The sequence below is a fragment of the Trachinotus anak genome, unplaced genomic scaffold, assembly GCF_046630095.1.
Source record: "Trachinotus anak isolate AG129_WGS33_773 ecotype Australia unplaced genomic scaffold, CSIRO_AGI_Tana_v1 ptg000005l, whole genome shotgun sequence".
NCBI lineage: Eukaryota > Metazoa > Chordata > Actinopteri > Carangiformes > Carangidae > Trachinotus > Trachinotus anak.
Window position 1 is genome coordinate 21110497 of NW_027273856.1, and position 25373 is coordinate 21135869.

Consider the following 25373-nt stretch of genomic DNA (forward strand, 5'->3'; position numbering starts at 1 on the left):
TTCAGTGACTGCCTTCATCTGCCTCGGACTACTTGTGCCCACAGATAAGACAGCTAAACGTTTGAGCTTTTGATAAGATTTTATAGTCAAAGACAGAACAATTTACTGAAAACCTTTTCCGCCTCTAGCATGTGTGTGTACAAGTGCATGTGTTAACATGTGCTTTTAAACATACAGTGCGTGTGTGTGTTTGTGTCTGCAACTGATGGCCTTTTAAAGTATTTTGCCTTTTCAAGTTGATGGTGCACTTAAGAGCGCTAGAATTGATTAGCAGCAGGAAAAGTGGTGATCACTGTGCTCTTCGCTTGACTGACACACCATCATCGGAGTTGTTTCCTAGAGAATTGAAAAGAGGAAGGAAGTCCAGTTGGAATCAATTAGAAACCCATTATGTGCAGTTTGCCGATGTTACTGGCTAGGAACATATTGGCAAAAGCTTCAGAATTAACAGTGTTCCTTTGTCATCGTGGCGCATCGCACTGGCTCGTTCTCTTTGGAAATAACTGCTGTCTTTACATTACACATTGATTGCTGTTGTTAAAAAAAACTCTTAGGGTTTAAGGTGTGTGTCAAGGTTAAGAATAAAGGTGAGTGGAGACAGCCAACATGTATGAGCCAACGCATGATCAACACATCTTTATATCAAAGTACAACACTGTATCTCTGGCGAGGCAATATTATTTTCTAGTGACTTGCTATTTTCTAGCAAAATGCCAGCCTATTACTCATTAAAGGATGTAACAACTGAGCTCTGAATATAAGAGCTGATATTTTATTTGTAAAAAGAACTGTATATTTGTCCACAAACGCCAGAAAGATAAATAGCGTCAGAAAGACAGCTCCTTTTTACACATACAGTTGAGCTAATAATGTCGTGAAGAAAATCAGAAATTAAACTTTCCGAAGGACACACCGTTTTTACTGTATTTTTGTGCTTTTCTGATCCTAAATTCTACTTTCCAAATTACAGCTCAAACAGGGCTATATAATGTGTCTGAAAGCGCCCACCACCTTAATGTAACCAGGTTCATCTTCAGTACCATTACAAACGCCCCTACTTCAAAGGCCGTCTCTCATCTTAGTATTTTAGACACCTCCCTTCTTGGAGTTTACAGATAGAGCCTTGGGGGTGATTTATATACTCTTCCTAAAGGCACCTTTCAGCCTGTTTACAGAGCATCAAGCAGCCATTACAGATTGGCCTTGAGTTATTGATGGGTGCCTCAGTAAAAAGTGGCCTTACGTTGGCGGAAAGCAAGTCAGCTGTCAGTCTTTTATTTTTTTGTGTGATAGCCGTTAATCTCTGGGTGACGAGTCATGCACTGGGTGAGGTGGGTATGTGCCTTTATGTGCTTGCATGTCTACAAATGCATAGAAGTGTGTGTGTGTGTGTGTGTGTGTGCGTGTGTGTGTATGCAGGTTGATGCACCTGTTTTATGTTAGACCTTGACAAAGAGATGTTGCATCATCCATGTGTGACAAACCACAACTTTGGAGGCCTTGGCCTGGCATGCACATGTTTCTATACATGTGTGTGTGTCCTCACCCCCTGTGAGAAGTAAAACGCTGCAATCCCCAGAGGCCAGAAACAGCAGAGCATGGAGAAGATGGCCAGGCCGAGGTGATCTCGTGGAGGAACGACGATGAAGTTGTCCTCACTCTCACTGTCACTGGAGCAGTCCGTCTGCACAGAGGACAGAAATTCATGTCAAAACACACACACGTTTTAGTTTGATCCGCATAAAAACTGAAATGTGAAAATGATAAGTTGTGTTTTTTTTTTTTTTTTAATGTGTGCGAGTGGCATCCTCACAGCCAAGAAAAAATCTGCCACATGTTACAAGTCTGAATATTCATATTTATCACACAGTCATGACAGTGGTATCAAGCTTCTCATCTAACTCTCAGCAAGAAAGTGAAGAGGCGTATTTTCCAAAATGGCAAACTATTAATTCACAGTAAACAAGTTATAATTAATTCTAACTTCAGAAAAAACCCTCATCCTACATCCTACTCTCATCAACACCTTCATCTTACATACAGTACAGTTGGCAGCTTTATTCCTTCCTCAATCCTCAACATGTCATATCCCCACAACACACGACAACACCACTTTGGGGCATTCAAAAGTAGTTTTTGTTGAGGTTTGATCATTGGAGAAGATCTGCAGACAGACAGGTGGATTGAGGCAGATTTTATTGGGAAAAATGAAAGAAAAAGTTTTCCTTTGTGCAGTATAATCTATGCACAGGTAGATGTGATTTTCAAGTTGACTGGGTGGGGTAAGAATCTGCATTCATTCAGAAAAAAAGGCATTTGTGTAATGGGAAACAAAACAGAGACGAGTCACTGTATGCAGGATCATTTGCTTCCACGTAATGTCACAGCTCGCATTCATGGACTTTTTGTGATGGCCCATTAGTTTCTCATTAGTTTTGAGATATGCAGATTCCTACATTTTGGCATCTAAACAACAGATGGCATTAAAAAAAAAGCTACGGTTGAAAGTACTCTTCATTTCAGATGTGAAATAGTTATGAATCAAACACACTTCCTCCCTAAAGCTTTATGAAACTATTTCACGCTCCATGCAACATTCCTCACATGGAACTGCAACGCCTTCAGCAAGAGAGAATAGACGCTCATACATCTGCATACACATTCTCAGGCCTGATCCACAGCAGAAAATATCAGTGTGCTTTATAATTTCAAAGTTGGTTTGTTATGGCCACTTTAACAAACAGATACACAAACATTCATTTACAGTTGATCTCCCCTGACAACAAAAACAAGAATATTAGAGATTTGTGTTCCACTGCGTCACTGTGTGATCAAAAGAAGTCAAAGAATGAGGCCATGGTTTCTATAAGAGAAATTAAGCTGCATCCTTCACACATCATCCTGTTTGAGGGATGATCCAGCATCAGGGTGGAACATGAAAAAAAATGAAAAAAAATCAAGGTTTACAATAGCAATACAAAAAAAAAAAAACATTTCAATCAGAGATGGGAGAAATCAGGCAAATGATGGGGATACAGAGAAAGACTGGAATATGTATTAAACAGTAATCAATTTGAACAAAGATGGTAATCTGATGAAGGAAATGACCCCACCACCCTTGTGCCTTTCATTTTTCAGCAATGCGACATCTTGTCACCATGTAGTCGTTCATTTTAAAGTACTTTCGGTGGGTTTATAACTCTTAATCCCTGCATGGGTTCTTGTGGTTGGGGTGTGCCTTATGAATTTTATTTCAAATACACTCAGATTACAGTGTTAAAGCTTGATCATATTTTGATATTTTACCTGATATCGGACCATTCTTTCTTCCAGCTGAGCTGCAGCCCAGTCTGATGGCTACAGGTCTGGATTGGAACTGCACATGTCAGTGTTAGATAGAGTCGTTGACTTTTCTGTGGTCAGTGCTGTTGCTAAAAAAAACAAGACATTTCTGACTGACTTCCACCAGACTCATGACTCATCGCAAAAGCCCGACAATAAAGGGCATGGAATTGTTTTTATAGCTTTTATTACTTTTGGAGGCATTTTACACCTGTATTACACAGTGTACAATAGAAAGACGACAGGAAATGAAGGAGAGATGAGAGGAATGACCCAGGAGACACTGATAGTCAGCACTGCAACCTCAAGCCCACCAGGGTGTCCTGAGGCTGCTGAATTTATTTTATCTTGCTACATTTAAAGGAAAAACATTACTGCAATAAATTATATTATGGTCTATTAATACAAAAACATGTTTTGTGGATGAATAATTTAAATAAACAAGGGCACTATTAAAACCTGCAATTTTGTTGTGTATGAGTGTTTTTCAATAAGAGGGAGTGCACTTCAGTGCTGTTCGCTTTGTAGTAAAAGTTAAATTATTCTATAGGTAAGAGTGTTGGGAAAGCACTTGCTTTGAGGGGTGAAACAGTTTTCAATTAATTTTATTAGCATACACCCTTTATAGCCCTGTTGAATGATTGATGATGGGGATTAGTGGGTGGGTGGTTGAAATGTGTGGGGGCTCTGCCCACTAATACTAGGGGACGCATTGGATTGATTTTCTCCAAAAATACACCCCTGGAAGGAAGAACAAATATATGAAACCCCAAAACTGAGAGAATATGTAAAACCGTTCCAAACTGCCTGTGCACTCAAAGACAACGCCACTCTGCGTTGTCAAGCTGCACTCATGAACCTGTTAAAAGCAGAGCACAAGCCCCTGTCGAGAAGATCGATATATTTTCATAATGCAGCACTGAGGCAAAAAAAGGTCATAACACATGAGCATAATGCAGCCTACATTCTGCATAATGTCATTCTGCTGTCATGGCCTTAAGCAAGCGCTATAGTGCAATCTCTGCAGAGACAGCCCTGCTCTGCTCTATGCCTTAGAGCTCACTGACAATATCTGCACAGCCTTCTGGCTGTTTGGAGAATGAAAACACACATCATCCAGGGATCCTAGCTGCCTGGTTGGCTAAGGTAACCAGGGAAGAGAGAAAGAGAAGTTAGAGAGGAAGTCAGTCAGGCAAGAGAACAATGAGGTCGGCTGGAGTCAGTACGGACCTGCAGACAGGTCAGCATGCACAGGAAGCTACATGCAGACCTGCAGGGGCACGTACAGGAAGGTCATTAATCATAAAGCTTTCAAATGGTTGCAGGAGCTCCAGAGCAGATTAAAAGAGGCCACCAATTCCTATGCAAGGCTATCCCATGCACCTATTATTATAATGGTGTGATCGTAACATTATCTCTTATTTGCCCTCCAAACTGTGTCATCCAAATTCAAATCAAACTCTCTGGAACCTGTGCTTGAAAGTTACAGCTCACAGAGCTGCTCCATCACCGACAGATGTCTGGATTTACAGAGAAGCTGCATTTGATTTAAAGGAAACAGAATTTTGTTTACAAATTTTTCTACCTGACTTTTAATGAGCGTGTGTGTGTGTGCGTGTGTGCATGTGTGCACGCGCATTGTCATTCATTCATCACCTCCCCTGTGGTAGAAAGTCCTAATGACTATGCATGGTGGTGCTGCTAGCTGCGCTCAGATATGTCTTGTGGGGCGTAAATCCTGTCAACATGAGGCAACAGGCTGACAGGTAACGAAGAGCTAATGGACGGTTTCACCACTCTGCCATGACAGCATAACCAAGAGGAGGGCTTGTGTAATTTATCTGTTGTCAAAATGCCTCCACAACATACAGGAAATGTGTCCCTGTCCCCCTTTTTTACCCCCCCCCCCCCCCCGGTCTCCCAACCGGGACATTTGTCTCGGAGGCTTTGTTCTTTTGTCCTGGTTTTATGTCAAGCAAATGTTTCATACCATGACTCTTGTGTGCACCTGGAATGCAGGTAATCATATTAGGATGGTGTGTGGGTGAGCATGAATGTTAACACACTGTACTGCTTCACGTTATTTAATTTTCTTTTTATTCGTGATATGCAAACCTACTACAGAGCACATCTACATCTGAAGTAAGCAGTATGCGGATGATTGCTGTTCATAATTTACACATGGCAGGAAAATAAATAAAGAAAGGCACATAGTCTACATGTTGTGACTATGAAAAGAAAATCTGGCTAGAACTCTGTAATAGTACATTTATTAAATTTTCACTGCATATTTTTGGCCACAAAAGAATCCTTCTCCATACCATCCATGTCTCTTGACTTAATTATTATTTTCCCTTTAAAATAAAACAATAATAAAAATGTGACTCTACCTTATTATCCTTGAGGATATATAAAGATGAATCAGTCAGTCCCAGTTTCCTATATATTCCTATTTCTTTGATGTTTTTAAATGCAGATTCATAGGTATGAGAGCTGACTTTTTAAATCAGACACCACAGGCCTCCATAGGGAAAACATGAATGTATCATTTCCCATTGCCATGTTTTACAATATATCCGACATAATGAGTCCATAAAAATAGTAAAATCAAAGGTTGTATTTATGAAAAAAAGAAAGGAAAAGCTTTTAAATCTCAGCAACGAAGCAACCTGCTTGAATGTATTAGAGGGGGAAAAGCAAACTCCATACCACAAACACATCTCAAATGAAAAGACACTGACCAACACTGAATCAAATTAAACCACCCACAGAAATGAATGTTGTCTTTCTCAGCCATTTTACGAAGCAAAAGCCAGCGGCTGAGATTATACAAATTAATTGCTCTACTGTGCAGCTACACAAAGGTATAGAGGGAGGTCTGGATATAGAAACAAACTACTTCATAACCAAAGGGAATTCAATTACTTGGCTGAATGCATAAGCAAAGTTAATGACCAAATGTCATTAAAGAGGCAATACTGCACAGAATGACATTTTCGACACATTTACAGAGAATAGGTATTCATGGGAAATCACAAAAACTATGCATGGTGTTATCTTATGACATCTAGTATCTGCAACAGTGTCCAATGTCCATGAGAAAACATGCCATTTGAAAAGGGAGCGGGCAGAAGTCATTAGGATCTGTTCGCTCTTAATAGCTCTCTGTCAGTTAATTACATTCCTACAAAAGACAGTGCATGTTCACTTTGCATAAGAGTCATCTGCAGGTCATCTGATCTCCCTGTCTGTCACAAGGCGCGACTCGCATCCTCTGCATCCTAATGTAGCATCAGTGCAATATACACTTGGGTCTGTATCCACACCAGATGGTCATATTAAGTTATGCCGGGGCAGGAGCTCACGGCCCCAGATGTGACTATGGTGTAAGGGTTTGTAATTTATCAGGCAGTGTGACAGAAGGCTACCAAACAGAGTGGCTGGGAAAAAGAAATACAAACTTTACCGTGCAGTTAATAAGACCTCGTGATTTACACAGGGCCCGGGCACAGCCACTGCAAGAGGTCCACCAAAGTCAGGAACCTCAGAGGGACACTCAGTCACAGAATGTGTGATCACAATGATAAGAGCCTTGTCATGATGCAGTCCTCTTAAGCATGCATTGCAGTCTTTAGGGGGATGTACTACCCGTGGTGAATTAATGAACAACATATTTGTTATTTTTCTTTCCGTTGCCCCCGCGGCCTCTTGTTGACAGGTGTGCAATTTAGGATGGTGTAATGAGGCTACAACAGGGAAACACTACACTTCACACTTAGTATTCACGTCGTGCTCTGTAAACAGGTAGCAATGCACAAGGAAGACTGGGCTGTTGATCAAATAAATCACGGTATAAATCTCATAAGAAAGTATCGCCCTGTGAAGCCAGAACATCCCTTATATATCCCGCAATTAAAAATAAAACAATATTAGTATTAATAACATATTTAGTATATCCATCCATTAAATATACTGCTTATCCAAACCGGGTCCCGGGGGTGCTGACACTGGGCGAGGGCTAAGTACACCCTAGACCGGGCGGGGCTGACATACAGAATATTTAATATATACAAAATGCAAATACAAAAATATACAATATATTAAAAAAAGAAAAAAAAACTCCTCAACAAACACAAGCTACAGTACAGAAGTGAATGGATTAAAGAATTTAAATATTAGCTTTACTCCTTCCGCTCAACCAAAATCTAATCCAGAAATCCAACCTCCAAAGATTTCAGCTATAAGCAAAACCAACACCTTCCTATATGTTACAGGACGTGTGCCACTGTGACTGTGATTGCAGCTGCTTTGCAGTGAAGCGGCTTGCATCTATAATTTAGTGGGTAATTGATTAGCTTGTGCCTGGCTGTTTAATATGGGATATGACAAGGCCATATTACACGTTCACAGCCAATGAGAAGGTGTCCGACTGAACCTGCCAGACTAATGGAGGGAGACAGAGTGGATATAAGGCTCAACATCCCCAAGGTATTGTACCGATTACCACATCACAAAAAGAGCCTTATCTCTTCTTAGGTTGGTTTTTTTTAAATAAAAACCATCTAAATCCATCTAAATCCAACAGACTCATAGACAATCATTATATGTGTGTCCATAAAAAACGGCTCAGATTTGTAACATGTAATCATCCCCCAAAGGGCAGCCATTTCTCAAACTCATTGCATTACAGAAGCATCTTTCTCATTATTCACTTTTTAATACTCTGAGCTGCCATTCAGGCAGGGATTAAGCAAGTACCAGTGAATTTTGGCTGAGAGACAATAAAGTACTACTTTGTTCTTCTTTCAGGAACTTTCAGGAGTGTCTTTTATTTCCAATTTTCTGTTATTAGCACACGTTTCAGTCCAGCCATTATAGCCTTAAATTTTTACATTCAAGTTCTCATTTATATTCTCATAAAATGTAAAAAGTATTTTAAAACATAGGACTAGATTTTTATTATTTCTAGGTTAAAACATCCATGATGCATGTCTCAAAATACAGAGTAAATACAGCAATAAACCCTGTAGGTTTATTTTTCTAGTGGTGACTGTGGTCATATTGCGTTTGCCTCACATCCCACATTTCCGTTCAATACAAAATATCATTGCTTTATGTATTGTAGCATATACAGTAACCTGTACCCAAAATAAGAGTTGTACCCTGTGAAGTGTGTCCTTCAAAGGCCAGACTGAACCTACACTTTGAATCCCTAAGTCAGATGTGGAGACCGAAGCTAATGGCACACTCGTGTGTTCCTCTAAACTCCTGGGAAAAGCTTTTACTTTTTACCAAGAAGTGATAAAATGGCTGGCAAAGTGTGACCAGTGAGAATATGAGACAACAAAGCTTGTACAGAGAAGAATTGTAAGAGATGTTGGGGCACAAAAGCTGTTACATTACAGAGCCTTCTTTTTCTCCTCCACCATTTAAAAAAACTATAATAACGTAACCAAATACTCGTACAGTGCAAAGAATGGTTTAACTACTGCACAATATTAATTTGTTTCTCCCACTCTCGCTCTGAGAAGGGACAGTGTAGACAGACTGCAGAAAACCAGTCAACCTGTACCATTCACTACAGCTGTAGTCTGACTCACCGGCTTCCCCTGCCCGTTACTGTTTTCAAAATCCCCTTCACTATGTGAAACAACAAAGACCTCCGAACTAGCAACCTACAGGCTGCAAATGGCAAATTTTGATCAAGAATCACACACGAGCCATTTTAATGACAGGGCTCGATTGCCCACATGCAAATGTTCCACCAAGACCAGTTCCCCTCTGACACAGTTCCCCACTGACAGTTAACATTATTTGCCGTTGCTGCAGCCTGGGCTCAGGGCCGCCCAAGACAATTGTGACTGATTTTAAAAATGCAAACAATATAAAATGATACTGGGTGAAGCCAGACCCTTCTCCAACACTGACACAGCGTTGTGGAGATAGGTCTGCCTATGCAAGATTACTAGAACCGTGACACAAAGCCCTCACCAGGTTCCCAACTGGAAATATTGCCACAGTCAAAGATCTGCAAACTTCAAACCAAAGTCTGCAGTGCTGGTTGAGTGCCTTTTCTCCTGTACAATTCAGATGCCCCATGTTGTGCTTTCCTGTCTGAGTTTGAAGACTGTACCTCTGGTTTTATTTGCACAAATCTGAACCTTAAACTGTCAGAAACTACTTTGTGCTTTTACAGTTGATCAAATGTTGAGCTGAGCTCTCTGAGATTGACCCTACAAAGGGAGTGAAAAGACACAATGCACTTTAAAAGGACATATTTATTCAAAATGCATTGCAAGCTTTTATCATTTCCTCTGCAAAATGCACATGGAATATTAAGTGTAAGTAAACACCCCTGGAGTTTGGTGTTTGGTGTGGTTATTTATAAAAAATAGCCTCTCTTTAATCATCTTCCATTATTCTAAATTATCAGACCTCGTGCTTCATTTTCTGCTTTCCTTGGACACAGCCCCCTTTACTCTCTAAGTGGGCATTAGTGTGACATATGGTGCTATGTGTTACCACATGAAAGCGAAGGAAGGCTCGTCAAATGATTATTGAAAAGCACTGAATCAGGCTGATTGGCCATTTCTCACCCACTCCATCTCGCATGCACAGGACACCAGACGGCAGCTGAGTCAGACATGATGATGTGCTACTCAGTTGGCACTGTAGGACATTCTCTCTTCCTGTAATTGTTGTGTAAATGTGCGCATCAAATTCTCCTCAGAGAGAACCACATGAGCAGCATTAGCATTGAGGAGAATTTCAGCGTATTCTGAAATGTAAATTCAACTTGCACAGGAACATCATCTGCCTTTGAAAGGATATTTGCCTCACTCATATTTGCAGACTTTACAACTTCAAGTGTCTTTCATGGTTTCACACAGAGTGATTTATTATTTCAGTGGTACAAGTTGAGCAGCGAGATTTGACTTGTCACATTTGCTGACCATGTGAAAAGGCAGTGGCAGACAGAGGGACATTTTAAAAATTGAAATCTTTTTTTTTTTCGAATAAAACATTTGCACTGAACAGTAATCAAAATTTAGAAAATAATATGTTACTTTTGCTGGAATTCTCACCATGGATGCTCATGGAAAATCCTTGACATTTCAAATGTCTGAGATGCCTGACTGGATGGTGACATCAGAGTGTGGGAGTGTGGGACTTGTACCCAAAGATACAAGTGAAATGTTGTGATTCTACTGATAGGAAAAATCAAATCAAATTAATTATTCTTATATGTACTTTAATTTAGTATGTTTTCATTTTTTAAGAAGTGCTGAAATCTTTAATTCAAATATTTCCTTTGATTTTTAATGAGGGATATATCTGTGTATCTGTCTGATTTTTGAGTTTCACTCATGTGATACCTGCGATTGATGGGATCTACAAACCAGGTTAAAGGACTTATTTCTTCTTGGCAAGTTTTACAGAAACTAACTTTTTTGACATGTCACAATTCATTATTCCAGCACCACAGAGGGATATTTTTTATGATTTCTATAGCTCAGACATACACACCAAGCCATAGAATACATTTCCCAGGTTAGCAGAGGAGAGCAGGATTTAAAATCCATTGGACAGACTCGCTCACAGCTGAATTGAAATGATCCAAGAGATCGGTTTGTCATTTACTGCTAAATGAGAAATGGGATATCTCTGAAAGATTCCACTAGAATATATGACATAGGCTCATATCAGCTGCTGGACCTTTCAGAAAAGGAACAATATGTGTGCACTGAGCTGAAGCATGACTACATTTTAAATTTAATGAAGGCATAAGTGCTCATGTCCCCTCAGATTGAGTGAGAATGGACAACCCCTCCAGTCAAACCTGGCCTGATCTAAAATGCTGCAGAGATGAGGCACAGGGCAGCTGGAATATATTTATTTCAAAACTGATCTCTCTATTATTTTACACCCACACCATGATTTTGTCAGTCCAGTGCTTGAGCTAAAAAAAACAATGGTACAGTCAGAAAAGCTGAGAGGAAGCCATTTTTATTGAAATGCTGCTCATGAGGAGGACTACCACATGCTCTCATTATTATGTCAATGTGAAATGTATTGATAAATGCTAATTTCATGCACTGGAGAAGGTGTAACGAATGGCAGACAAATAGAAATGGCAGGTCTTACCCCTAGTCCGAGTGCTATTTTTTATGCAGGTGAGAATAGGTGAAAATTTGAATGGACCAAATCACTGCCAGATCAAAGATATCACTCAGTGTCATATTGTATTCTGCTCAAGCTGTTAAATGCATTTCCACTCATTAGTTACCTCTCTGTATAGCAATGTGTATTGTCAGTGGTGGAGACCATTCATGTCATCCAGGAGAGTCAGAAATAGCTGGTCAGAAATATGGCTGGGGTGATACAGTATAAATCACACAATTTGCACAAGTTGCTTGTCTTCTTTTGTTGTATTTCTGACTGTGTATGAGCCTGAAGCGTGTTTCCTGATCAATAAACGTGTCATATTGAACAGAACTCAAATGTTTTTAGCTGTTACCACTCGTAGCCACAGGTGTAACCAAATCAAGCAGAACTGGAATCTGAATGAGGAGCTACCAACAAACATATCTTCAAGATATAGAGAAACTTGCTGTCTGTGTCCACAGACACCACTGAAGAAGAAACATCTCGTTAAGATCAATGTAAATCACTTCCTGCTGGTTCATTAACCCCCGTTAGCTCCTCGGCCTCAGGCTACCACAAATAATTTGCAGAGCTGAGTGGTTGCAACTAATGACCAGACCTCGTACTGCCACTTTACTGTTCCAACTTTGTTGTACACAGAAAATAGACTTTCTACCTGACCTGTCACTCACAGAGCCACATTATGGTTTACACTGTCTCCTCAGCCGGGACCGTGGCACTGCATTCAACACTGTCCAACTGCATAATGTGAGAGATGTCCACACTAACATCTTAAGGTTGTTTGTGAAAAGTTTGCTGCTGTTACTGAAACTCAAAACAAAAAAAAAAACAACATTTCTTCTTCTTCCTCCTCCACTTTTAATGTTCAGCAGCTAACAAACAGTATAGCAGAACGAGCAATTTAGTTGTTGTCAGTGACATTTTTCTGATTCTGGTGTCAGGCAACGGAATGAGCAGAAAGTAAAGCAGTAATTTGTCCATGGCTCATAAATGCTACCTGTTAACCATCGGAAATTTGGGCACTTCAGCACTGACAACATCTATTAAAGCATGAATTAAGTACCTCGGTGTTGTAGGAAAGCAGGGTTTCTTTTTCTTTTGGGGGGGTTTTGGCATGGATGGAGAAGGCTTTTTCAAATGTGGCTGACTGAGTTTGAACATGTCCCCACCTGCCAGTGCGCAGTGAGACTCAGACAGCAGAGGGTCCCCTTGGCAGACCTCCAGTGCTCACTGTGCACTTGTTAAGGCTGGAGCTGATAAGAGGAGACAGATGAGATTTTATTGGTTAACCCAGCAAAGAGGTCTTGAACATGGAAAGACTCTGTGTTGGGTGTCGGCCTCTGGAGGCAAAACTCTCTTTGCTTTAATTTTCTGCATGGAGACCAGAGAGCAGAACTTGGGGGGATTCGGTGCCTTGCTTAAGGGAACTTTAGCAGGGATAGTGCTTATTATTATCATAGACCTTATATTTAATGGATGCTCTGCTGACTAACTGTGCTGCTGCTTTTCTAATATTCTGCTCAAAAAGACTGAAAAAAACCCAGTTAATGAAAAAGGAGGAGAAAGACTAAATGTGATGTTAGTTGAGGATACACAAACATATGTCTCTTATGATTCAAATGTAATAAAGCAAACAATAATAAAGGGAATTATTATGTGGAGGGCACTTGAAAAAGAGAGCGAAATTTTGTAGAAAAAGGACTGATAATTGGCTGTTATGGGGCTTTGAATAAAGTGGTATGCAGCTAGAGTGCAAGGTTAAATAATACTGAAATTGGAAAAAAGTAATATCTAAATAGGTAACAGTTTACATTTCAAGTTTGACAGGAAAGGTAACGAAAACAAAGGAAAATTGAATTTAAATTTCCTTGATGAAATTTCTCTTCTATTTTCGCGATTCTGCTCAGAGGCCGTCTGTAATTTACTCATGCACTTTGATAATTGGATGATGTGTGCTTTATTTAATAACTCAATAAAAAAAAATACACAACCCTTTGTTCCAAAGCAGCAGTTTCCTCTTTTTATCTTTTTTGTGATGAGTTCACAAAACAATAGGCTTTTAATATCCGCGAGCTAAAGGGAATGCAAAACGAGCACATCTCCTACCGCCTGGAGTGCTGTATTTTTTCTGAATTGGTGAGGAGTTAATGGTCATATTTTTACACTGTCTCCCACATTATATGCAACACATAGTGAGCCGACATGCACTGTAGCTCTAAAGGTTCCTCTCATTTCTTTATGCCAAGACGACGATAATAATTCTGACCTTCTTAATCATAGCAATCATCCGAGGAATAGGTATAGGTCAAGTTCTGCGATTGTTAATATTCTGCTGTATTGATGTATTTGCTGCTCTATCAGCGTGTTAGAGATGTGCTTAGAGATGTGTGTTAGGTTTAAGAACTGCTTACAAACCTCTTAGAAAGTTTTCAGGCCTTTTCAAAAGTTTTTTTTTTTTTTTATCTCATCTAGTTACAAAGTGCTGATGAAAACTTTTCAGATAACTTGTATCATATTGATGTGTAATAGCCGTATCATTCTGCATTGCAGGATTATGAGGATTATTGATTAGACAGCAGATTCAATTAAGCAACACGAGTGGTGAAAAAAATCATTTTTAGGTACACAAACTCTTTTCTTGCCGCACAATGTTGAGCTGAATCAGGGAAAAGCCCTAACACCTTACTGATTCTCTTTCTAACTCAATACAACTCTCTGAGGAGAAGCTGCATATACAGAGAAACACAGCTCACTCAAGAAACACCATCGACCCCTGTTTCATAATCATCTGTAGACCATCATTTTTGTGGAGCAGTTTATCTTTCAGCGGAGGAATAACACAGCTAATGATCTACGCCAGCTTCCTCCATTCTCTCAAAAGACAGCACTGTCAAGACAGCCTGCTATTGGTCGCAGCGCAAAACAGCAGGTCAGAGTTCACTAGCGATGAACTCAACGCCCATACGACAGAATCCGCAAATCACGTGATTTCTTGAATTGATTTAACGGTTTAATTGTTTTAAATTACTTAGCCAGACCTTAACAGCTTGACTATTCAGTCACTACAAAAATGATTTAAGCAGTGCATATTCAGTGATAACATATAACATAATATGTTTTTTTATGTTATATTTTGTGAGACATAACCATAACAGTTTCCCACTCAGATATCATTGCTCTAGAGCAGACAGTTTCTCATGATGTTGCACAAAGCCACAAAACTGTCAAACTGTACCTGTAATCAAAGCCAAAACATGAGACATCACTGTGCTGCAAAAGCCACCTATTTCCTCAAAGACAGGGCTTCCTAAAATTCTTACACACAGCACTGCAGACACACAAAGCCACTGTGTAAGCATGAAGAACTGAGCAGTCTAGGTTATACCAGAAAAATTGCCTGGATACTGGGGTATCATATTCCATCCCTTTGTCACACTCCCAATCCTAACACCCTCAGAGGAGGGCTCCACTACCTAAATTTGTCATCTTCTTTGTGCCTCCCTCATGAAAGAGAAAAAGAGATTGAATTCTATTTCAGTTACGTTGTAGCAGTGCATCTTTTTAAGTGAATGTTTTCAGGACATAAATGTTTTACTATACACTAATTTAGAAATATTACACATGAACTACTATGGTGACTGTACAGTATGTTTTAACACATTATTGATCAACCACATACACACGCAAATGAACGCCTACATTATGGCTGACATTTACTTGAACATATTAAATTAAATTAAATTAAATTAAATTAATTAGGCAAAACCGGAGCAAAATGTCATACAGTAAAGAGGAAGCCCATAATGAACTTTGACACCTTGAAAACTAAACAGATATTGATGACACTTGACTTTGGCAGCAAGTTTTCTCTGCTGCCAAATACACGGGTTTTTGCAGGGAGCAGGTGGGTTGTTATTGTCACTTGATAAGAGCTTCGGCCATCATTGCATTTACAAGAATGAAAGTAAACATCACTTTTGTTTGTTTGCAAGAAAAATGCAGTGTACCCATAAGATTATTTTACTGCTAAAACATGAATATATGTATATTTTGACCTCAATTTGATAGATACAGCCCCTTAAAAAATATAATTGGTTGGGAGATTAATTGTTCTGTGTTTGTTAACAAGCTGTTCCTACTTTCGATGACATAATACATAGGTTACATCTTGTATAGCACCGTCTGGGTAAAACACCAATAAGTGTGTGTATTTCAGCAGACGGCTTAGCTGAGGTCTTTGCGTTGTGTCAGACTGCGGGCAGAGTGGTACAGACGCTTCACACTGCTGGGAGGCTACATAATGAGTCCCACTGTGTATTTTCCTCTTTACATCTCGAAGCTGGCTGTGGGGCCCGATGATGCTTTTTTTATGTTCTTGTTCATTTGTGAACAGGAGAGGTGTGGAAAAATATAAACAGTATGGTAATGTGTTCACTTAACCTTTGAACAACTAAGAGGAGCCAACAGTTGGTGTATAACATTGTGTCTCACTCATCTGTTCTCTTTTCCCGGCATAGTTGGCAGGTTATTTGGTCTTTGGCATCTGCGTATCGACATGTTTCTCATCTCTTTCTATGAGTGAACTTTCATATTAATTTCGTTTTAATGTAAATTTTTCCCTCATGACTGTATCTTTCTTCGTAATGTGAAATGCACAGACTTTCTCCTGACTGAGCCCCCTAGCTATATCTACCCACGTCACATTGCATTTCAGCAGCTACACACCACTCACACTATTCCAGGTTAATTCTACTGGACACACAGGTGTGTGCTCAGTCCCTTAGGTCTTCCAGGACACTGGTCAAACTGAACACCCTATTCCGCCTGTCCAATCCCTTAAATCCTTTGGAGTGCTTTGTGCCATTGGCTGTGCCAGTTGAGAGTGAAAGTACTGTAGCTAAGGCAGTAGCACTGTAGCACCTAATATCCCCGTGTGCGGCAGGCTTGGGTGATTCATTATTATTATCTAATGATGAATTTTACTAGAGTTGGGTATTGAGGCCAAGGTCAGTGGATCAAATGGGATTTGTGGTTGGTAAAATGTCAGTCTGATCCAGGCATCAAGCCCAGTCCTTTGGTGTGATACAAGAGTACAAACACCACAGGAATACAAGCATGCTTGCTGTTTCTCTCTTTTAACACAAACACACTAGATGGATTATCAGCCTCAACTGGGCCTTTCACTGAAAAACACCAAAATCCCTAAACCACCTAAAAGATATGTACATCACCAGCTAAAATCTATAAGTAAACTGATATAAATTCATCTGTATGGGTCTCTTTGGAAAGTTGTTGCATCCTTGAGGGTCTATGGGTTTGGATAATGCCACAAAACCCTGGGTTAAGAGCTGCATACTATAGAGTTTTGACTGGACCAGCCACAGGCCACACACATCTGCACATGTCAGTGAGTGACTGAGCGAGTGAGTGATGAAGTAACACCAATGGTCAGCCAGTGTTGGACCTTTCCCATTGGCTGTTGCTCTTTCAAAATGATTTGGTGCGAACAGTTTCCATTATGTCATCAGGCAGCATTTACAGCAGATCCACAACACTTATTTAGTTATTTACCTCAACTGCTGAAGGTACCAAGTCTTTATTAGAGGCAGCCCTTCATTTCTAATTCCCTCTGTTAGATATGTATAATTGGTCATAACTGTATTTTAGTACAAAGCCTCATTTCGATCCATTCCCATTTGGATTCAATTCTGGCATGTGAAATTAGCATTTAACCTTTTGTCCTGTTAAGGTTACTGCATTAAGCATTAATACAAACTAAACACTTCCTGTAACCATTTCAAATTAATAGCCCTCTAGCTTGTCAGTGGATAGAAACCTTTTTTTCTAAACAGGGCTTTTATTGCCATGCTGCAGTAAGCGTATTGTCTCATTTCTGGTTGCTGGCATTTCTGATTTTTTTGACCAGCCCACCAGTGAGGCAGCCTGTGGGGATTTCTCCTGATGGCCAGTCCAACTAAGGAACAGTCTATTTTGCAAGCAATATATTCAGAAATGGACTTTTACTGTCAGCGCTCATGCTCCTGTGACAATAGCCTCTTTATTTTCAATGTCAACAGCATGTTAGACAATTGTATTTTTAGGTTATTTTAATTTAATTTAATTTTAATAAAGTTTATAATGTATATATATATATATATATATATATATATATATAAAGTGTGCTGACAAGCCTGGCCAAGTGGAGCTATCCATGGTAGTAAAAGGGTAATTCAATTATGGCATGTTAAATTAGCATTTAACCTTCTTCCATGTTAAAGTTACTGCATTATGCATTAATACAACCTCAACACTTGTAACCATTTCAAGGACAGGGTACATGGTCGGACCGGGAAAGAAAATTTGCCCGAGACTTATCCAATCAAAATTTGACACAAATTTGACACTGAAATATCACAAAAGGGTTTCATTCTAGAAATTCATTCTGGTCAAAAGCAAGTGACCTTCATCCTACTCATGCATTCTCTTACCTCATACTCCACATACTCCTCCTCCTCCACCTCGTAGGAAACCGTTTGGATTTTGATGTGTTCGCCATCCTCCAGCAGCTTAGCCTGAGGATCCTCTGTGCCAGGCGTGTCCGCCCCTGTTGTGTTGGACGCCTCCTTCGCCTTCTTCTCAGTGAAGGTGGTCTCACAGCACTCACTTTTGTATTCCTTAGCCTTGATGCTGCCGCTGTCCTCCTTGTACAGGATGAAGTTGGGCCTGTAGAAGGCCTCTACTGCCAGATGCAGCGAGGTGGCGTCCAAAAGTTGCTGAGATTTCACCTTCCCGTTGGTATTGTAACCTCCTCCACTCACTACGTTGCTGTTATTCACCTTTCCTCCTCCTCCCTCACCTCCACCACCACCTCCTCCTCCTCCAGCAAAATAATTAATAATGTTTTCCTGGTACTGGTTATTAGGGAAGTCTCCCCCATAACCATTGACCATGTGCTTACTGTTTTTGTCCAACAATGGGTTCTGGAGCTCACTGAGGTTCTCCATAGCAGCAGGGGTCACCAGGAGGAGCTTCTCAGTGATTTTAGTTAGTGATTTTAGATGGAAGACTGTCGGCTGATCAAGGCTCCTCTATGACGTGCGTTGATGTCAGTAACGGTGACAATGGCATTCAGAATTCAGCACTCTGAGACCTACAGAGGAAACAAACAGCAACAGAGAACACGTCTTTTTAGACTGAAACTCAGAGGGAGAATTTCATGTGATATCTACCAGATCTTCCTCAGATCAGATCAGAGTTCAGCCGTGGCTCCCTCAGCAGCAACAACTTTAGCAGCACCTTGCTTGTCAAAAGCTTCACACTGTAAATGATTCAATTAAGTTTAATTTCCTTCCTTTCTGTAGACACATACAGTAAGTTATCACAGACACACACATATTTCAGTGTAATAACGACAATATATCATAATATTGCTGTCTACATAAAGTATCTCTGTATATCATCGTCCGCTATCAGTGTGTGTGTGTGCGTGTGTGTTTTCTGTGCTCCTAATTAGATTGTTATCGCTCCTTTGTTTAGGTCTTATTTGGTGTCATCAGTCTCAGAGTCTGATATGGATCAGTTGAGGCCTACAGCTTAGAGGGCCATAATCTGCCTCATATCTGGTAATATACGGCTGACATTTACGCTGAAATTACTTTGACATTGGTGGTGATTTTCTCTCATTCATTCATTCACCATGTGAATAAATGATAATTGGCTGAAGATGAGCATCAGAAACACGGTTGGCAGAGCTTTTGTTTTTTCTTTTCTTTACCAACTTGTAACTGATGAGTTAACTAAAATGGCTTTTGGCTTATGTGAAAAGGAATACAGTTTTATAAGTAACTGAATACCTAATAACGCAACTGACCTCCATTCAGGTCCATTCAGGCTGGATTGCTTATCCTCGGTATCCTAGATACTGGAAATAAAATCTAGCTGGTTTTCAAAATAAAATATTTCAATGCTATGAATTCAGTGGTGTCTAAATTTCAACATGAAGTATCCAGCAGGAATTACATTTCATAATTAGCAACTCAGTTCCTAACGAGATTCAGATTTTTATGGACATTATTTTGCTTTTATACAATTTGCCCCTCTAAAATAAAATAACCAGAACTGAGGCTGTTTGCCATTAAGCTGTCAAGTTAGGACTTTCAGAGTTTCAATGTTTCAACATAAACCGGAGCTGCACAACTATTAATATAGACTGTAACATATAAGTTATATAAGTTAGTTGTAAATTGATCAATTTAACATATACTGATGCCAGTCATAAAGTGGAATGCTAATATTTGCTTTGGCTGTTGCTCCCACAGAGGACAGACAAAAATGTCACCTTCTCTACATTCAACCATCAAAATGATATTACTATTTCCACTCTGCAAAAATAGCCCCGAGTTCTTTGCTTCTCAGTTGCCACCCTAACCTTTGTCTGATTAATCTGCGTTTAAAATAGAAATGCCAAAAGCAGATTATTTCCTGGGGTCCTGACCCCAATCGTGTATGTCTGGCTTTCTGCAGTATTTCCACACCCATAAAGAGAAGGTATTTCCATTGGAAGACAACAAGATTACACGTAATGCAAAATGGCATTGTGGTGATGGGATATGGATAATACCTTGTTGGTTCACAGATTAATAAACTGCACACTGATCATCTCATAAATGATTTGATATTTTCTTTATCCTTTGGTTATTCATGGTCAGAAACCTCTGCTGATTCATATTAAGCAAACAATATGTTAATTTTTTTTCTGTGCCATACATTCATTTAAACATCCAGTACAGTCCATAACATTAGGACATGTAAGAGAAGTAATGAAAATATTTAGACTCTAAACTGTAGGTTATGGAGTGGTTCTTTAAGAACAGTCTCCCACTGGACAGGACACAGGAGGTCCCCCCTGCACATGTCCTGAGGGGGACACTGACTGATCTGCAGTGTGTTGTTATTCCTTCTCTTTATCCATTCACCCATGTTATAAAATTTTCACTCATAACACTCTGTCTTAATCATTAATTTATAGTATAATCAGCACTTTCCTCTTAGATTCCCTTACTTTTTTTCTAAATCTCAGAAAGTTATTTTGTCCTCCTCATTTCCTCCAAAGCAGTTTTTTTTGTTTGCTTTACTTTTCATGTTTTCTGCCCCATGAATAAAATACAAGCCACATGCTCCCAGGCTTCCTCAAGCACAGTAAGCACCGGACAGCCAACAAAGTTTTCATGGTTCCCCCCTGTCGGACCTCCTGCGCTTGAATGTGCTGACATTGTTGTTCCACACCGGTGCACCCTTTGGTCCACATACAGCTCCAGGGAGCGCACACTCATGCAGTTCTTGAGTCACTCGACTAAAAGTGTGACTATCGCAGTTGTGAGCAAATTCCCGTGAAAGATTGAAGATGAGCAGGTGCTAAGGTTGCTATCTACTGTGGATGCTGCTGTCACATGTTGTAAATTGCTGTCTTTTGGTGGCAGGATGCTCTCTGACCCAGGTCCAAACCCCACAGTGGCATCTGTCATGTTTAAGTATCCTTCAGCAAAAATACTACAACCCTGACAACTCCAGGGAGGATAGGTTGTTACTGAAAATTAGCTGTGATCTCCTCAGATTTGATGAATTTGGACATGAACTGCAGCTGCTCTTTAAAATTTGTACTGCTTTCTATTCATGTGCAGCTATGACATAACACACTTTTGTGTCCCTTAGTTTTTAAAAATGTCAGACAGCATTTACTTTTCATATCAAAGGATAGCCACTTAAGTTCCAAGGGGCTACAAATAGCGTTTAACATCAATAAATCACTACTGCATTAATGCTGAAGCACTGCTGTGATTACCGTAATCACATGAAGCAGCCTGCAAGAGGACAAGTTACTCCGACTTGCTTCTCTTCTACAGTTTAGATTTGATGGTGGAATTCTGCAGCTCAAAGGACATGAATCAGGATGTTACTTTTCCATTTTTCTCAATGGCAGACGGTGGAACCTCAGACAAAAATGCTCATTTTATTTTCTTCATTAAGGTTTTCCTAACACACCAGTAGATCATGTACGGCAAACAGGTCAATGCTGATGAACTCTCTTTGGCAGGGTCTGAGGACACAGATACAATGGTTGCCATGTAGCCATAATAAGTATTCCTCCAAGTGTTTCCTTGTTTCTGACACTGTGAAACTCCCACTCTGCACCAGCGCTACAAGCTGACAGGGGATTACTTTTCGTGTCATTACTTAGGGATGCTCTGAGAAATCTTTTTTGGTGTTGTCATTCTTCCAAATTCGTTGCTGCTGTGTTGTTGGGTGCAAAGTGAGGCTTCTTTTTTTTTCTTTTTTTTTTTAGTAAATGGGAATTTAAGTGTCAATAAGCTGTTTCAGTGCAAACTGAGCAATGTAGGACACCTCACAATCAGTGGAGATGAATGTTATAGAAATAACCATGGTTCTGTGGATATATGTGTGTGTACGTGTGTGTGTTCACATTTGTCTGTAGGCGTTTGTGTTGTGTGTGTGTACGGCTGTGAGTAAATACATGTGTGTATGAGTGGGCGGATGTGTTTGTTAGAGAGCGGTAGAGTAACAAAGAGACGGAGAGAGAAGAGGGGAAAGAAAGAGAGAGATCATACTTATATGCGATTCTCTGGTTGAGTGCATTTGGGCATGTTGGTCGACAGCAGCGGCTGGGAGGCATAAAGAGCTGGGAGGTACAGCTGAAAGCGAATGAGGCAGAGCACACGCTGTTGCGAGGAAAACAATTCAGCATGACAGTGATGGCACAAGCACAGGCCTGTGTGCTGCAGTGCTGCATGTGTAGGAGGGCCCAAAGGTGTCTGACAAGGGGCTAATAGATTAGCGAACAACCTGTAAGCATCCAGGTGCAGGAGGGTAAGAAGGAGGCCGTGGCACTGCTAACATGCCAGCCGCGCTGATACCTCTGTGTGCTTCAACCCCATTAGACTACCGTCAGCACACTCTATTTCCCTGTGTCAGCCCATTGCCAATCAACCTCAGACCTCTGACCCTGCAGCCAAGAGCGGGTATTATCAGCCAGGCCTCGAGGCCAGCGTGGCGAGGTGCAGCTGAATACCAATGTGTCTTATCTGTCGGCCGTGTTTACCAACCGATTTCATCCAGACTGTGCCTCTCACAGCTTTTCCTGGATACCGCATGTGGAGATCTGCTCACTGTGCTCGACAACAACAACTTCATCTTTCTGTAATTTAATTTTGGAGGCAGTGGCTGGCATGTCATATGCATAATAAGGTAACACCAGGTAGTTATTGATGATCACAGAACGGGACGATGCACGAGAGCTCGTTGCCCAAAATGCAAATTCATCCTAAAGCACATTTGTCAGTGAACTGTACCCCTGGCATCAGCACATGAAAGTCCACTGACAGATTAAGCAACAGAAAAGGATGAAGTGAGTAATGGGCTTAACACAGTGTTGACTGATCCTTTTATGAACTATTATCATCAAAGGGGACTGTGTAAAAATGTCGTAATCCACATGAAATTAATCTGAATCCTACTCCTGTGTCAGCAGCCACTGGTGATAGTCTGTCCCCTCCGTCGACACGTCTATCTGAGGAGCTGATAAAACATTAAACACTTAGCAAGGAACCTTCCACAGAGGAGTCAGGACTCCTCTGGAGCCTTGTACCATTACAGTCATATCACTTAGCTTAGGTTTTTCCACACCTCCGGCAGATGATTTAAAGTATTCCTTGATGTGTAAATCCGCCATTGAAAATCTCCGCCACATGTGTTTGAATTATTCAAGGGGAGGTTGCTGTCAATAGTATCCATGTACACTCTAACAACAAACAACAAACCAACCCTAGCCATGTTGCTAGACCGGTTTGTTATTAGAGAGAGGCAGGCTCTGGTTAAGTTGTCTTCATTGCCTATTCATTGTGATCTCCAGTTGCTAATAGCAAGACACCAGAATTTAGATTGTGATATAGAGAGATAGATAGATAGATAGATAGATAGATAGATAGATAGATAGATAGATAGATAGATAGATAGATAGATAGACACAGTGACATAAATGTGCAGGGGATTGAGAGTTGAAAACCTGCCACTTCTTAGACTGAGGTTTCACATTTCTACTGCAGTTCAAGCAGCGATCAGACCTGACATCACTTATGCTGTCCCAATTGTTGCAGGCACCAGGAGTAGATCAGAGGGACAATGTGGGGATTGATGTCTCTCTCTGTGTGTGTGTGTGTGTGTGTGTGTGTGTGTATGTGTGTTTTATTTATTAATTCATTTTGCCTAACTACCTAAATCTTTAACGAAACAATCATCCTTTTCACCGCCATAAACGATCACTTACTACATGCACAAAAATCAAGATGACAGTAAAATATCCTGAATGCAGACACTGAGCCCCTCCTTTACTGCTCTTTGTTGTCTTTTTCTTGGCTTTCTTTGTTTGCAGGACGAAACACAGCCTATATTCTTGAATGCACTCTGTAGCCAAGTGGTATGAGTAACCTCAACAGAGGAAAATTCACTATTCCTGCGCAGAGTGACTTGATGACTTCATGCCAACAGCACATCTCAGTCACAACACACACAAGGACCAGGATTTATGCAGGTGGAAACTGAGTGCAGAGTTCTTTATCAGCAGCGTCACCCACCTCCTCCATCGCAATACATACAATGTATTGCGATGCGTCACATTCAACACTTATTTCTCACAGAGACATGAGCAGGTGCGTTCATATATATATAAAAAAAAAAAAAAACAGTTTGAGAAAATTCTGATCACATTTTCCACAGCTTTAAAACACGGCAAAGCGCGTGTTATTAAAGGCAAACTCTAAGCCAAACAAACAACAACAACAACAACAAAAAATAATAATAATTTTAAAAAAAAGAAAGAAAATTCGTAATGCTGTAATAATTCCCTACCGTTGAGTTCTTGACAATCCAAATATTGTCTGGAAGCTGCAAACACTCGCTGGTTCCCGCCTGCACATTATGGCTGGGATGCTGACGGTGTCGCCCAGAGAAAAAGAAGACATTTCTCTGACTTTCTCATTTGAAGGAATAGCCAATCACTTCTGGCGAACAGGTCTCCGCTCGGCAAGTCGCCGCCGTCACAGCCTCGTAATCTCTCCCCTCTATAAATACGAAGGTCCCGCTCCCCCAATAAACCGTTTACCTTGAGAGTCGACTGGAATGCTCTCGCCGTCGGAAAGTTGAAACACCTCCTGTGTGTGTGTGTGTGTGTGTGTGAGAGAGAGAGAGAGAGAGAGAGAGAGATAGAGAGGGAGAGAGAGAGAGGCGCACATACACACACACACGCACGCACACACTCGGAGACGAGCCCTGGTGCGGGGAGGTTCAGTGACGCGTATGGAGAGAGACCTGTCCGCTTCGCAATGCGCGCTCCCTCCCCGTTTGTAGCGTTTACTTTGACTGAATACTTACAACGCGTGGACGAGGGTAATCTTCTCTTAGAGTGGATGATGGTTTTATTTTTTTCCCCCTGCAATCATCAGCAGGCAGCAATATCCAAAGCCCTCTCTTGGAGAGTTTGGCGATTACTGGATCCTTTAGACACTCCCTGTTGTGGAACAGTTATTGCAACCCATAGTTGAAACCTGAAGACTATAAAAAAAAAAATTAAAAAAATCCAATACCAGTGGCAGCAAAGTATAAACAAATAGCTTATAGTCACAGTCATTACGCTGAGAAGTGACTGGGAATATGAATTTGTGCGTACTGTCATCTCTTGAGTTAAAGCGTTTCAGGGCACATAGCTGCTGAAAAGGTCCCTTTCTTAAACAGCCACTACAATTACTCTGAGTGGACCAGTGATGTCTGTAGTGAGCCTACTGATTTGATTAGTT

At 40.5% G+C, this 25373-nt stretch overlaps 1 protein-coding gene across 1 annotated transcript in view; it reads right to left on the reverse strand.

The window, feature by feature from the left end:
* The window catches only part of syndig1l (synapse differentiation inducing 1-like), a 34819-nt gene extending 9981 nt beyond the window's left edge, over window positions 1-24838 (reverse strand). The window contains exons 1-3 of the mRNA XM_071478885.1: window positions 24430-24838; window positions 17997-18658; window positions 1547-1684 (exon numbers count right to left, since the gene is read on the reverse strand). Coding sequence (XP_071334986.1) covers window positions 1547-1684; window positions 17997-18512 — 654 coding nt within the window. The 5' untranslated portion in view covers window positions 18513-18658; window positions 24430-24838. The remainder of the gene's footprint in view (window positions 1-1546; window positions 1685-17996; window positions 18659-24429) is intronic.
* Between the last annotated feature and the right edge of the window lie 535 nt (window positions 24839-25373).